The sequence below is a fragment of the Brugia malayi genome (assembly GCF_000002995.4).
Source record: "Brugia malayi strain FR3 genome assembly, contig: Bm_v4_ChrX_scaffold_001, whole genome shotgun sequence".
NCBI lineage: Eukaryota > Metazoa > Nematoda > Chromadorea > Rhabditida > Onchocercidae > Brugia > Brugia malayi.
Genome location: NW_025062479.1, coordinates 21,511,044 through 21,526,308, shown reverse-complemented (window position 1 = coordinate 21,526,308; position 15,265 = coordinate 21,511,044). Strand labels below are relative to the sequence as shown.

General features: G+C 26.3%; 3 protein-coding genes across 3 annotated transcripts; 1 reads left to right on the top strand and 2 right to left on the bottom strand.

Annotated features, from left to right (window-relative positions):
- Positions 1-492: 492 nt before the first annotated feature.
- On the bottom strand, positions 493-1,710 carry Bma-syx-6 (Uncharacterized protein; the record flags this gene model as incomplete). Its single annotated transcript, XM_043075662.1, has 4 exons — positions 493-569; positions 741-835; positions 1,306-1,412; positions 1,612-1,710. The coding sequence occupies 4 exons, from the start codon at positions 1,708-1,710 to the stop codon at positions 493-495; spliced, it is 378 nt and encodes a 125-aa protein (XP_042931596.1).
- A 3,512-nt stretch (positions 1,711-5,222) lies between these two features.
- Positions 5,223-9,985, top strand: Bma-ift-81 (conserved hypothetical protein,hypothetical protein; the record flags this gene model as incomplete). Its single annotated transcript, XM_043075661.1, has 13 exons — positions 5,223-5,470; positions 5,952-6,088; positions 6,407-6,474; positions 6,688-6,927; positions 7,025-7,129; positions 7,417-7,560; positions 7,646-7,794; positions 8,037-8,130; positions 8,373-8,522; positions 8,737-8,931; positions 9,298-9,384; positions 9,567-9,701; positions 9,815-9,985. 13 exons carry the CDS (start codon positions 5,223-5,225, stop codon positions 9,983-9,985), a joined length of 1,923 nt encoding a protein of 640 aa, XP_042931595.1.
- Positions 9,986-11,581: 1,596 nt separating this feature from the next.
- Positions 11,582-14,400, bottom strand: Bm9243 (Uncharacterized protein; the record flags this gene model as incomplete). Its single annotated transcript, XM_001894649.2, has 7 exons — positions 11,582-11,692; positions 11,990-12,174; positions 12,428-12,590; positions 13,010-13,210; positions 13,575-13,697; positions 13,875-14,051; positions 14,362-14,400. 7 exons carry the CDS (start codon positions 14,398-14,400, stop codon positions 11,582-11,584), a joined length of 999 nt encoding a protein of 332 aa, XP_001894684.2.
- Positions 14,401-15,265: the final 865 nt, after the last annotated feature.

Below are 15,265 nucleotides of genomic sequence, written 5' to 3'. Positions count from 1 at the left end.
CAACAAAATATATTCCCATAATGAAGCAATGTTTGGTATGCTAGATCTCTTTCTTCACAAATTAATTTTAAAAAGTTGGAAGATGGTCATTGAGAAGAGCTGCTAGGTATAACTACTAATGGTCCTTTCTAACTTATCATGGAAAAGTAACGAAATGACGAAGGAAAAGCTTTATTATAAACAGTTACCGATATGTTAGCACCAACTGATGAAAAATAAGACTTTCGAATTTTAATAAAAGAATACAATTCAAATATACACTAAAAAATATTACCTAAGATGAAAACAATCGAATTTACTGGGCGAGGAAATTCATTTTGTGTTTATGATGGTCAACTAATACAAGATGACACTTCTCTTAAAATTTTAACAGAACCAATCTTTAGAAATCTTCAATTTTTTTCTGCTTCTCATAGTCCCTACTAATATAATGTTAACCAAAAAATCAAAAACAAAGAAAGCATAAATACAGAATGGTAAATTACGAACAATTTACAACAGCACAAACAAAAGAACAATGAAGAACAATAATATGGACAGAACAAAAATTGCCATCCATTGCCTCTTATCTGAAATTCCAGAAATTTAAATGAAGTTTAGTCTCAATTCTTGTAGTCTTGATAAACAATATATCTCATTACTTTCGTAATAAATTTTTCAAGTGAGAAAATTAAAGGCAATTGTGCATACTAGACACGTACTTTATTATTTAAAAAATTAGCAACAGAATTCAAACAAACCATCGTTCATGTTGGTAACTTTAGCAATTTTTTTCATCATTTCATTGAGCTTCACTCCCGTCCTCTCCATATCCGTACTCAAATCATCTAACATTCTAAAAAACTGAAAGCTAGATAACAATTAATTATTAGACCTATAATTTTTGGGCAAAAAAAAAAACCACGAAACAAAATGCTGGGCCAACCAAAAACTCTACATGTAAAAAGAATTCTTGATCAACCTTATGCGCAATACAAATCTACTCAACCTTGCACCATATCTTTAACTCAATAAATTTCTGCATATCCAAACATCTTCTTTTCTACTGCTTCCTAACTAGAAAGTTCCAGTCATTTTCAATTGCAACCAAAATACTTTATGACTTCATGACTAATAGAAAACCTAAGATGAATTACAGGAAATCCGAACAACTTGCACTAATTCATCACTTTATTGACTATTGAGTGATGTTGAAAATTTAGAAGCAAATCGATTGGCTACACTAACTTTATGAATTCAAATTCATAAACCTTTCATTGCCTTTTTATAAGAAATAACATTCATGATCGAAAGAAAAGAGATTACATTGATTGTTCTTCGAGTTCCGTTCCAATTTGACTACTCATATTTTTCAATCTTTGCACAGAATCGCCAACTTTTTCCAAATCTTTGTCTTGATCAGTCAGTATTATCTGAAATAGTATATATTATAACTTATTATTCAGATAAAACTAAGTAGCGACAAGCAATATTCTAAATACCATATACAAATAGGGATTTCAAGAATTTACAAGTAGTAAAAGTAACAATTTTTAACACTTAACGTATTGAGATTTCGTTATAAATTGAGAAAAGTTCCCAATAAAACTTGTAAAAGATTAGTGAACAAACTTGTTGTTTTTGTAAAGTATCAGCAAAAAATTCAGTGGAAGACGAAGGAAAGTCATTCAGTCGTGTATATCGATAACCGCTATCAGTTAATGAAGTCATCTGCAAAAAATATTTTAGAACTAAATACTAACTGTTAATAACAACTAAATTTTCAGAATATTCAACAATATCAAGTTGACTTCACTTTGCTTACAGCTTTCTAAAAATATTCAACAACTGGAATGGTTTAATTTATAACCATTCCAAAGAAAAAATAAAATGAAACATGGGAAAACGGCTCCAAAAGTTAGCGATTACTAGCAACTGCTTTAAAAGATGAGTCGAGAAACACTTTGCACAAAATTAAGATGTTGGAAAAAAGAAACCAAGTTGTTTATTTCTTTTTTGTTAGACCATTGGAAAAACGAACAAACTAATTTCAGCTATCACACATTGTTACCAAGAATCATTGTAAGCTTTGATTTAATAGATATAATAATAATAATCATAGCATTTTATCAGCATTCTCATTAATCACACCGAATCAGTTCTGAGCAACAGAAGACTTACTTTAATAATTTTTGTTTCTTTGACAACTAGAGTGAAAGGTGCACCAGTATGATCGACCACAATTACCTAACTTCTGAAAACAAACTTTCAATTAGTCATATGCAATTTCATAGTGCGGGCAAGCAATACATTTACTTCATTGTTAAATCTTGAAGAATATTTAACAATTAGCTAAACAACATAATCGATCTTTTATATAGCAAGAAAAAAAGAAGGAACAAAGGACAAATTTCTTCAAATGTCATAAAAGGATGGAATGAAAATTCCATGCATAAATTTAACAACTGCCTATGAGATCTATCAGGGGAAGGTGAAATTATCTCGACAGGTAAATAGCCCACAAAATACGCTTTTCATATTGCGTTTTTAAGTAGACCACATCCGAACAAATATGACTCAGTCATGACGTGGAACACGCAGTCATATTTATTTGTTTATTATAACCAATAAATTTATGCTCGTTAATGTTTAGCACTAACAAACAACTATTGAAAAAGACACACGAAAAAGAAACAAATGAAAGGCATTAAAAAAAAAAAAAAAAACTATTGAAAAAAATAAGAACTGTGACAGTTCCGCTTCCACTGAATGACCGATTCAATGAGGTCGTCAAAAAGTGAAATGCAATAGATTAATCTCAGCTATTTCCCATCACATCACTATTTTCTTCTTTGCAATGAAAATTTCTCTTTGCTCTTTGCAATTAAAACATTTACCTTACTTTTACTCTCTTATATAAGTATATATTCTAGCTAATTAATTTATACTTTGGTTAGACATTCATCTATTCTTAATCATTGAAAAAAAAAAAAAAAAAAAAAAGGAATTAGATCATTGAAGTAAAGTCTAGTCCTTATCAATGATATTAGAATAGAAATATCACTGTATTAATTGTCAAATCAATTTGTGTTTCATTGATTTATGAGTAAATTTACTTATTTCATAAGCATTAGATCATTTGATAAGGATTCATAGAAAATATTTCTTTTATTTTTTTTTTTCTCGGAAAATTCTCTTATAATAATCAAACTAATTTGCTTCCTTGTAATGCTTAAATTGCAAATTATCAATGATTATCAAAAAATAGCCTTGATTATATCACTGTTTTGGTTAAATTATTGATTGCTTAAACCATTAGTGAATGCACAGCGATAAATAGATATTACTATGGTAACATAGCATAACAAGAAAGTAAGTTAAATAATAATCCATTATTTTTCTTAAGTTACTTTCTAAAGTTTTTCTCAAGTAAGCTAAATAATAATCCTCTACTTTTTATCTTTCTTCTTTTTAATTACAATTTTTGTCAAATTTATACATCTTTCATTTCTTCTTGTATAAGTAATAAATCATTCCCATTTTAACAAATTAGAATCACAATTCTCAATTACAACTGCCTTATCATTCCATATCCTATTAAACCTTACTAAACGATATCTTAATTCCTGCGAAATTTCTGCGAATTCCCAGCGATTTTTTCCTACGATTCACTGTGTCCGTCGTATATTTGCTAATTGCTTTATAACATCAATCAATAAGCAAAAACATCAAATCAATTTATTTTTGTGTCAACAAAAAATAAACAAATGTTTAGGACAGTTTATTTAAACATTAGAAGCTGAATTATCTTCCAATATAATCAGTAACGCGCAATCAGTAAAAAAAAAAAAGCTGGAAAATTTCTCGATGAAATCAAAGAAATAGAACTTGAAGAATAACTGAATCAATTTGTTATTCATAGGAACAATTATGTCTATAAAATATTGTCATAAAAGAATTACCAGTAAACGAATAAATAGCCACAAATTATTGACAGTTTCTAATTAATCAATGAAAATACGAATTTAAGTAATCAAAAATTTTTACAAATTTTGGATTTGTTTATTTGGACGCTTTTTTCATTAAAATCAAAAATGGAATAACTAAAAATGATAATTTAGGACGCAGTTTCATTAGAAGGACGATTCATCTGGAAATGATAAAGAGTTTATCAGTTAAAAGTTTTTTATGTGTATTAAAAAGATTCTTATTGTGACATAGTTATTCGGAACGAATTTTGAATAAAAATGTAAGCCAAATTCAATTAGTATTTCAAATGCATTAAGCTAAATGAATTTCTGGAAGAAAAAGGGATGATTTCAAAATATATAATACCATAATTTGCATACAGTTGAGATGTTCATAAAACTAAAAAAGAGATAATTTTGATCAATTGATTTCTTTCGTTGACATTTGACCTTGTAACCTTTGAACTATTGAATATAAGTTTGGTTATCATAATGAAATAATTTTACAGTAAAATTGGGAATGATTTATAACATAATTAAGCAATGCACATAGTCTTTGTTAACAGATTGCAATATTCTAAACAATTATGTAAACTAAGCTTAGCTTATTCACAACTAAAAGATTAAAACTGAATAAATGATTCATCATTTTGATTTGAAATAATTGTTTTAGTTTTATATTGAAAGTTAATTATTTAAATAACAATTTTTGAAGTACAAATTTTTGCAATATAAAATACTTTGATTATTTTGATATATTTATATTGTGAAAATATTTCGTTTTTTTCTCGATATATATGTATATATATAATAGCACCTGAAAAACTTCACAAAATTGTTCAACTTTTATTACATGTGACACCTGAAAATGTCATCTGAGTAACATAAACATTATAAATAATAAAATATTTTTAATGTTATGTATGCATTACAACTGATATATTTGTAATTTTAGAGTTTTTTTTAAAAAAAGATTCCGTTCAGAAATTGATATTAGTGTTATTTAAAAAAAAAAAAAAAAATAGTTTTAGTCAAAATAGGAATAATATATACAAATAAATTGTTAGGATTGCTTTTCAAGTTCTTTTTTTCAGCACTTTTTCTCATATTCATAAGTCTAGATGATCATATTTATTTTGAAAATTTATTTTGAACATTCAAAGTTTCACCATTTCCTCAAGTAAGTTTAATTGACATATTGTGACATCTTAAATTTTTATGAGTGTTTTATATGCATTAATTACCGTTTAACTGGCGAAACTCTCCTCAGGTTTGATGGCAATAGAATTGCAAACAATCGTGGATGGTTTAAATAATGAACCATTTAAAATGAATTTGAATTTGATCAACTTTGATGCAATATCCAATGAGCAATTGCTGCAAATTCTAAGCAATGTGCTATTATGGATCGAAGAATTAGATTCGATAGATATCCGTGAAGAAGGTGCTGATGTGACAGCACTTCGTTTATTCAGTTCTCTTCGTGTCCTCAAATATCGTCCACCAGCTGATATCGAAAAATTGTAAGATAATAACTTGCGTAAACTTTCATGCTTTGTAAAATTCCAACAAAATTAACAAATCAATAAATGAATTTTATTTGAAGTAGCACTATATCACATTTAGTTGCATCACCATTTATTGGAAAGAATAGTGTAATACTCAAATTAAACTAAGATTATTACCAATATTTTAAAAATATCTCTAAAAAAAAAAAAAAAAAAAAAAAAAAAAAGAAAAAAGAAAAAGTAAAAGAATTGAACTTTTAAAAGTTTACTAAATATAATTTCAAATTTAGAATGTTACAAATCATCCATACATTTTAGCAATATATAAGATTTATAAAAAGAACGGATAATTTTTTTTCTTTTCATTTTCTCTACAATTCAAAACAAAAATTACTAAGTGATAAGATTAATCATTTAAAAGACAATTATGCAAAAAATGAAATATTTTTGTAAACAAATGATAATTGCTCATTTGCTTTTCTATTTTTCAAAATAGACAACAATGGAGACGTAGTATTGTGGAAGGTGAAAAAATGGTAATTTATCCAATATTAGAATGGATTTTTAAAAATGTGGATGCATTAAAAGAACGAGCATATTTGGCCAAATATCTCACAAGAATTGATGTCCCAGGTTTTTTTCTTTTTTTTTTTTTTTTTTTTTTCAAGTCATTTTATGAAATGTGAAAAATAATTTTCATAGCTGAATAGCTGAATTCATTCCTAATGAAACTGATCGAATTCTTATTAAAAAAAAAAAAAAAATCTACAAAAATTTACAAAAGTATAGTTTTATAATTTAATTTGATTAACTTAAAAAAAATTTTTTTTCAGTTAAGATTATTGAAATGATTATATATTTTATTTGATTCATTTAATTTTTTATTTAACATTTATATGGTATTGTATATATATTTTTTTTCATATTAAATTGAATAGCTAATATTTACAGGCGCATTTCAAGATCCAGAAATAATTGATTTATCAAATCAAATTTCAATTTTAATGGAAGAATTCAAAGTATGCAATTCATTTGTGTATAAATAAAGTAGCAACTATAAAACTTCTTTGTTTTCTTAAATTATTTATTTGTTACCTATATTTTGTTTTACTTTCTTAAATTAATTATTTGTTATCAAATTAAAATTACAAAAGCTAAATTTTGCAAAAAAATATTTATGAATAAAAAATTGCTCAAATTAAAATGTAAATTGAAATTTGTTAATCTTTCAGGATGTACATTCACAGGTTATAGAAGCACGTAAAGATTCATTAATGATGGAGAATATACGAACTGATTTAAACTCTATGAAAATTGAAAAAGAACAATTGCGCAATCGAATTGATAAAATTGAACGTAAACTTAGTAATGTAGCAAATATTGAACGTTTGCTACGATTAGCTGAAAAGTGTCGAATTGAAAATGAACAATTGGAAAATGTTGAACGTCTTAAATTGGAGCAACGAAACTTGGTATAATAAAATTATTAGAATTTGCTCATCAAGATTTTGAATTTATGAAGATTTTTTTCTTTCTCAAGACATTTGCTACTAAATTTCTACTTTTTAGATTTTATTCAATGAGCAAAAGCTACAGCGTTTGAATGTTTCACTTGAGGAAACGAAAAATGCCGGTGACAAAGTTGACCCAACAGAAAGAATGAAAGCTTTAAAGGTTAATTACTTCCGTTTGTGAATTTTAATCTTATCATCATGATAAGAGAATTAACAATTTAGCACGAATTGCATTCATTCTTAAATGCATATTGCTTTAGCTAGCAATGATCATAAAATCTAAATCATTAATAGATATACCTGGAAAGGAATACTTTTAAAAGATTAATATTGCAAATGCTTTCCCAAATTAGCATTATCAATCGAATGATAACAATACATTATCATAATTCTGAGTGTGTATTGTAACTTTATACTTATTCATAACTTTATATTCTAAAGTTATAGGAAGAAATGGAAACAAATCGTTATATGATTAATGAAAAAATATCAAAAGAAATTGAAGCAAAACGAGTAATTGTTGCTGATTTGAGAAAAGTGGTTGATATTGCTGATATCAATAAAAATGATATTGCTGAACTACAACAAAAAGTGATAAATTTTTTATCATCAAATTTTAGATATATGCTAAACTATGAAATATTTATATTCATCCATCTTTGATATTTTTTTTTAGATTGAGAAAATGAATCAAGAAATTATGGAACTAGTAAATGAGCGTGATCGTAAAGATGAGAACACAGATAAATTATCAATTTATCGACATCAAGCTTCAGTTGTTTATAAGAAGAAAGCAAAACTAGTTGAAAAATTACAAGAAGCACGGTATTTGTTTTAATTAAATTGTTTAGAGATTAGATAAAATTTTAGCTTTATATTTTATTTTACCTTTTGTTCTTTTCAAACAGCTTATTTTGAGATATGAATTTTTTGTGGAACTCTTCCGAAATTTTAGTAATGTTTGCATCAAATTGTTAATGATTTTGTTTTGATTGAATCAAGCGAACAGATTTTTAAATTTAAAAATTTTATGAGTAGTTTCTTCTTTTTTTTTTTTTTTTTTACAGTTTTGAATTGCAAAACATTACAAATATGGTAGAAACGAAGAAAAATAATTTACGAGAAAAAGATGGTACAGAATTTGTGATTACAACCACGCAGGTTTATTTTTTATTCAAATATTTTCATACTAAGTGTAAAATAAATAGGAAGAGAGATTGAATAATGATATTTATATATTTCTAAATTGTATTTAATTGGAAATTTTATTTTAAAGTTTTTTTTTTTTTTTTTTTACAACTCTAATCCATCATTAAGTCACACTTATGTTTGCAATAAATAAAAAGAAATTTACTAAAATCATTTTTAGAAGACATTTTTTTTAATAATTTTAATGTTTGCAGTTTAAAAATTACGTTAGCAAGTTACGCACTAAAACAACAGATTATAAGCGAATGCATGCTGAAATAAATGGCTTAAAGAATGAGCACGCTATACTGTCGCGTACTGCAGAAATTCTTGCAAATCAGTGGCATACACTTATGCAAAAAATTGTTAGTTATTAATTTTTAAATATATTTATTCATATTTAATGAGAATTGTGTGTTTTTTTTTTTTTTTTTTTAAGTTTAATTGATTATTTGTTGGAAATTTAGAATTTTTGCTAATCGAAATTTTGCTAATTATTACTTGAATAAGTTTTTTTTTTTTCACTTTTCATTATTTTTCTTTCTTTTGGTAGCAATCATATTTTTCATCATTTTTAAGGAAGAAAATGGAGGACGAATAATTGAAATATCTGGCATAAGTGATGATAGAAAGTCTGAAATTGCAAAACCGGAAATAGATGATGCGGAAAAGTTACGAGAAATGATTAATGAATCAAATCAACAGATTGATTTGAAAAAAATAACAATTGATACATTAAAACAATCAAACATGGAATTAAATAAACAACTTACTGTATGTAATCATTCTCTATTCTTCTTTTTTCTCTTTTATTTTAAATGATAAAATAGAATTGATAAAATGAATAAATAGTTTATTGAAAGAATTTGATGATTGATTGTGATAAGTGTTATCATTCCTTGTTTCAAATTACTATCCTATAAGATATGCAAAAATATATAAAGTGATATAGTATAATAATTAATCCTTTTTTTTTTAGCATTAGATTTTTATCAATGCTTAAAATATATTTGATTTCCTTTTTTTTTTTTTTTTTTTTTACTGAATGATTAAAATTTCAAAGTGTTTAGCAGTTCTTCTTTTTTAGCTAATTTTTAAATCCTTCAAAGTATACATTTAATAGATGTTCCATTAATTAAGGATGCTACAGAACATTTCAATATGAAAAAACAAAATTATGAAAAGTCTGAAGCAAATTTTGAAAGTGCATTTGTGGAAATTGAAAAGGTATGTTGCGTTTTGCAATTTCTTTAGAATTTCTAAAAAAATCTATTTTCTACTCTTAAATAGCTATAAATTTAATGAATTTATTTAGCATCAAAGCTGAACTAAAAAATTTCAAAGTAAAGTGAACTTTCTTTTATGAATTTTTCTTTTTTTCTTTTTTTTTTTTTTTTTTTTTTTTTTAGAATGTTAAAAATATGAAAGATGAAATGGATACGAAAAAGCGGAAGATTTATCATGCCGAAATCGAACTGAAAGTGATGAAAACTATTTCGGAGAAGTTAAAACAAGAAGGATTAAAATTAATTAATCAAATAGAGGTTAACTATTGATGCGACAACTTATATTTGTCAAACATTTCAGCTTCTCTTTAAAAAAAAAAGTTAAAGTTTAAAATTTATCTCAAATTATACAGAGATAGATATTTTTGTAGAATGAAATTAGTCGTGTCAACAATGAAGTGGAAATTTTGCAACGTTCAGATCAAAGCAATGGATTATCAGTAAAGGAAGCAACTGCTCAAGTAGCAATGTGGCGATCATTGATGAAAATTTTTCAACTTAAATTACAAATAGCAGAAGAAGAAAGAAAAAATGAAATGTGATTTCTTCTTTTTTATTAGCAAATTGATCATTTGTTATACAACATACAATTTTTAGATAAATAAAATTTATGGTCTACCATACTTCTCTAATAATACATCCAATTTTCTTCCAGTTAAAATAGACGTTGTTTCTTTTTCCATTTTTTAATGATTGAAAACGTTTTTTCAAAAATATAATTAAAAAAAAAAAAAAAAAAAAAAACAGAAAAAGTTGGATAAAATAAAAAAAGTAATTTTAGTCATCAGTTTTAGCTTTTTCTTCTCTGAACAATGGTTAATATCAACTTTATTCCATTTTTTTGCATTTTTTCCCTTCCTTACTGCCTATTCTATGGTTTTTTAAATGTTTTTCTCATATTTTTTCTCTAATTATGAAAAATGAAAAAAGTTGAGATCTTTCAAATCAGATTAAATCTAATTTCGCATTATAAACTGTTCTTCGTAATCTGCTTCAACATTTTTAATTTTAAGACAAAAAATTGTTTATGGAGCATCTTGATGAGAGAAAAAATGTTTGTATTTAATTTAACAAATTTGTCCGTACCATAATATCACTAAGTATTTTTTTATCATTAGATATGAATATAATTTTAAAACCTTTTCCTCAAGTTTTTGCTTATCTAAAACTGCATAAAATTTGGAAATATTTGGATAGTGAAGTATTAAGTTTGTCAGAAAAAGATTTTAAATGCAAATTTTCGTTCACTAGTCAAAAAGTAGCTAAAAAAGAGAAAACACGTCCTACTGATAACTAACCATTTCAAGTTATAAACGATATCATATCACGTCTTTAGTCTTCACAAGTTAAAAATTTATCAAAGCGGCAATGAAACAATCCCGCCTTAGTAACTGAAATTTGATTAATACTGCTAAATTTGGATTTTATAACAAATTATCCTAAGATGCAATGTTCGAGATCATTATGAATGTAGGTATGCATATTCATATGTTTTTATTCTTTACCATTTCATAACACCGCGGTCTTTCAAAACGTTCGACAACTGAAACAAATTAAAATATTTCAGTTATGAAGGTCACTTAAAATTCAAAGAAAAAAACTTAAAAATAATATGCAGTGCTCAGACTGCTTTATTACAATGAAAACGATGTCTCATTCAAACATACACGGAAACGGATAAACTATAAAAGTTTTCATGCTTGCTTAAATTACAAGAAAAATATTTCTAAAAAATAACAATTAATGATAAGTGAAAAATTGAATGATAAAAAATTTGAGCAATTTTAGCAAGCAGATCATAAGGTGGTGGTCGTCAGAAAAAAATTGATTTCCGGATGATCATTCCATTTAAGCTATTATTAACATGAGGCCTGCAAAAAATATTTTGAGAGCGATAATAATTATTCGCATTACAAAAAACATCATTCTAAATGCATGTAGCAAGTTATGCTTCACTATTCGCATTACATTTGCAATCTTGCAATTTCAACGATAACACAAGCACATTTAAATTTTTGCATTACAAATCTAATAATGAGGAAATTCTAAAATTTCAATGGAATTTAGAATGTAGAAAGACTGACATACACTCATATAAAACCAAAATTTTTCTAAGAGAAATAATTAAATGGCTCACTTCACGATGAATTCCCATAGACGCGAATGCAGTTCTGAAGCATACAGCGATCGAAATTTTTCTTAGAGTCAGACGATGGTGCTTGAAGTTCAAACTGATCGGCTTCTTCTTCCTGAAAATAGTAAATTTAAGTTACAAAAACTTTTAACTATCTCAAATTATTTAGTTGTCTTCTGTAGAATCAAAAAAAAAAAGTTGTGTTAAGTATAATACGAAAAATGCAGCGCATAAAAACCATAAACAAAAGTGAGATAAATCATCATTAATCTACCATTGAATGAATTTAATTTCCTCTAGAAAAAAAAAAAAAAAAAAATTATAGGACATTATGATATGTTGTTTATAGATGAATAATGAATAAATTTATCAAATATTATGGTTTAATTTTAGAAAAAAATTAAAAAAATACCTCAAATTCAGCATTGAGAAAATCACCCTGAGCGTATGGAAGTGGAAAAAAGGATTCATGACAAATTTTGACAGCTTTAATTGCATCTTCATGACTGCATCGAGTAGAAAGTGATAAATAACGCGCCACAATTAAACCTGAGATTGTTAATCCATCCGTATCGCAAGCAACGCAAACACGTGATTCTGCAATCAATGAAATTCATTGATATTTACAAGCTTCCAACGATTACTTAAGAAATTATTCAATAACATATAATTAATTTCCTGGTTTTTTCTCTCAAAAATTTCAAAATTCAACTTAATACAAATATACATTATCAATCTGCTCATTCATTAATGCTTAATGCTAATGATAAATAATATTATAATATTTCATTCCTCACAAAATCTCATGTCATTATACTTCATCTTCCTCGGAAATAAAATTTACATTTACCCTTGCATCGCCATTTATGTATTCGGGCAAAAACATCCATTGAAATTGACAGAACTGAAGGATTTTGGATGATAATCATTGTCTCATCATCAAATAATGGAAGTAAGTTCTTTAAATCAAACCCGAAATCGAGAAATTCCGAATAAACCACCAAACAGTCAATCTAATAAGCAATACTTAATTTTAGATTATTTAAAAAAAAGTAGACTAAATTTTTTAAAAAATCGCAAAAAAAATGAAAAAAAAAATTTTAAAAAATCATACATTACAATTAATATATTTCATTTTACTTAATTTACAAAGTGCAGCGGTATGGTAAACAGTGATAAGAATAGTAGTCTCAAGCTTGAAAATATTTTTGAGATATGAGATTTGAATAAATTTCAAATAATAAATTCTTTTTTAAAATAAGTCATCATTGAAAAAAGCTTGTATGAAATTATATTTTAATATATAGTTTTAATTGACAATTTAAGAGATAGGAATTTCATCGATAGATGACAAAATTATCTCTTTGAAATATCAACTTGTATTATATAAAATTTCATATCGATTTTTGAAACATTTAAAAAACAAACAAACATCCTTTTCTTTCAACATGTGAAAATCACTGTAAGTAAGTGAACGCAATGATGCAATGTAGAGATCCTGAAGTACGATCTTCACATCAACTTTTACTGGTGGTATTGCAGCAAAAGTAGCATATGCTTTTTCTTTCCATTCATCCATATCGGCGCATTTTGTTTCACTTACAACTTCACGAATTTTTTTTGTTGGTGTTGGCTACAAAAAAAAAAATTGCATACATTTTCTATTGACAAAATTATTTATGATTCAACAACAAACATTAATTCTTCAAGTCTTAGTCTAATTTGTCCTACAAGTTAAACTAAGAACTAAGATTTTACAAATTAAACTAAGAAACATAAAAGTAGCATTCATTAAAAAAAGTTATTTCAGTTCAAAAAAAAAAAAAATGATATCTTTCAGTTTCAGAATCAATACGGTTATTCTGTAAAGTAGAAAAAATCAAAAACATTTTCTAAGATCATTTCTGTGAATCAAATGGTGTACTAACTTGATTAGAAGCTATCACTGCTAATTTAAAGCGATTTCTCCTCAGAAATGAAAAACAACTAACACTTACTGTTCCATCAGGCAGTTTGTACATAATATAACAAAAAATTCGATCAGCTTCAGCCACTCTTTCATCAAGAAATTTCAAAGCAAAATGTTTACGCCCTGCACGCTCTTTTTCAAGATCGCTCGACTGAAATGCAAAAAGAAAAAAAAAAAGAGGTGAAATTTCTCTCTCCCTCTCTTTCTCCCTCCTTATTTCTTCTTAAATTTATCATGAGGAAATCTGAAAAACAATTTTGAATTTGAAAGCTATAACGCAATTTCTCTTTAATCTTTCTTTAAGAAAATATTTCATCTGTGAAATTACCTCAAGTTGTTGCTTGTAAAGATTGTATGCGACACCTATCAGTTGAACAGGACTTGAAGTTCCAACTGCTCCAACACCAACTTCAACACATCGATCAATTAAGCCATCATCAATTCGTTCACTTTCATTTGCTAATGACTGACGAACCTCACGTTTTATGATACTTAAGCGACATTTCTAAAATGTCACATGTTATTTATTTAACACTCGAATTAATCCTTAATTGTATCAGTTGTCAACAAACAATTAATACTTTGTAATGCTTTCTTAATTTCAAATGATAAGAATTAAACTTATCAGTAAAAAGAAACAGCATATATAATGATAAATACCATTGCATTGCGCATTGTTCTTTTTACTTGCGCATAATTTAATGTAACATTTTATTTGTGTAAAAAAATCAAACTATTCGTTACTTTCAAAAATTTAAATTTTAAGCTGATACCAAAAAAAAAAAAAAAAAAAAAAAGTAAAGAGGAAAAAGGACCAAAGATGGCGGAAAAACAAAATGGTTAAGCTGTCGCATTTCAAAATTAAATCGTCCGGAAACTGACGACACCTGAAAAAAAAATGCAATCTAATAAGCTTATGTGAATTTTCTATTTGCAACTTTTTTTTTTTCTTTGTATTCGAACTAAAATCTTTAAAAGAAATGGTTCTAACTTTGAACTGGAAAACCAAACTTACATTTAAAATCCAAATCTCAAATTCGGGAATTATACACTATTTTTATTTTTTTGCTCAGAAGGAATTGAAGAGGACAGTAGATTCCCTCTCTCCCTCTTTCTTTCTCTCTCCCTCTCTCTCTCTCACTCTCTCCAATCTTCCTTTGCTTCATTTACAGATAGAATATACCTACTTATATTTAATCTACATAAAATTTGCATTAATTTATGATTGAAAACCTAATCAAAGCAAAAGTTGATAATAAAAAGAAAATTAAAGGAAAAGCAACGAAATAAAATGTAAGCGATTTTAAATGCTAAAACATATAGTTAAACTCAGAAAAATTTCTCTAAGTGATGTTTTAAGAATAACCAAAGAATCTTTCTCACTATTATGTATTACTTATGCTGTAGATAGTTGTAGGGCAAATAATGCCGCGTAAGAACGATATGTTAATTAATACTTCAAGAATATTATATAATTTCATCACTTCTTCGAGAATACAGCATAGCATCGCTTAAATATTCCCATCTCAAATTCAGAGTCATCTGTTTGTCAGAGCTTATTTCAATTATTTCATTTAGCTTCAAATATTACTCTTCAATCTCATTCGCAATAAGATATAATGATGCAAAGTGCACATTAATCAAACTTCAAACCAAGAAGCAACTTAATAAACTTTGAATATCCCTTAAAAGATGTGGATATCCCTGAAATCTAACAAC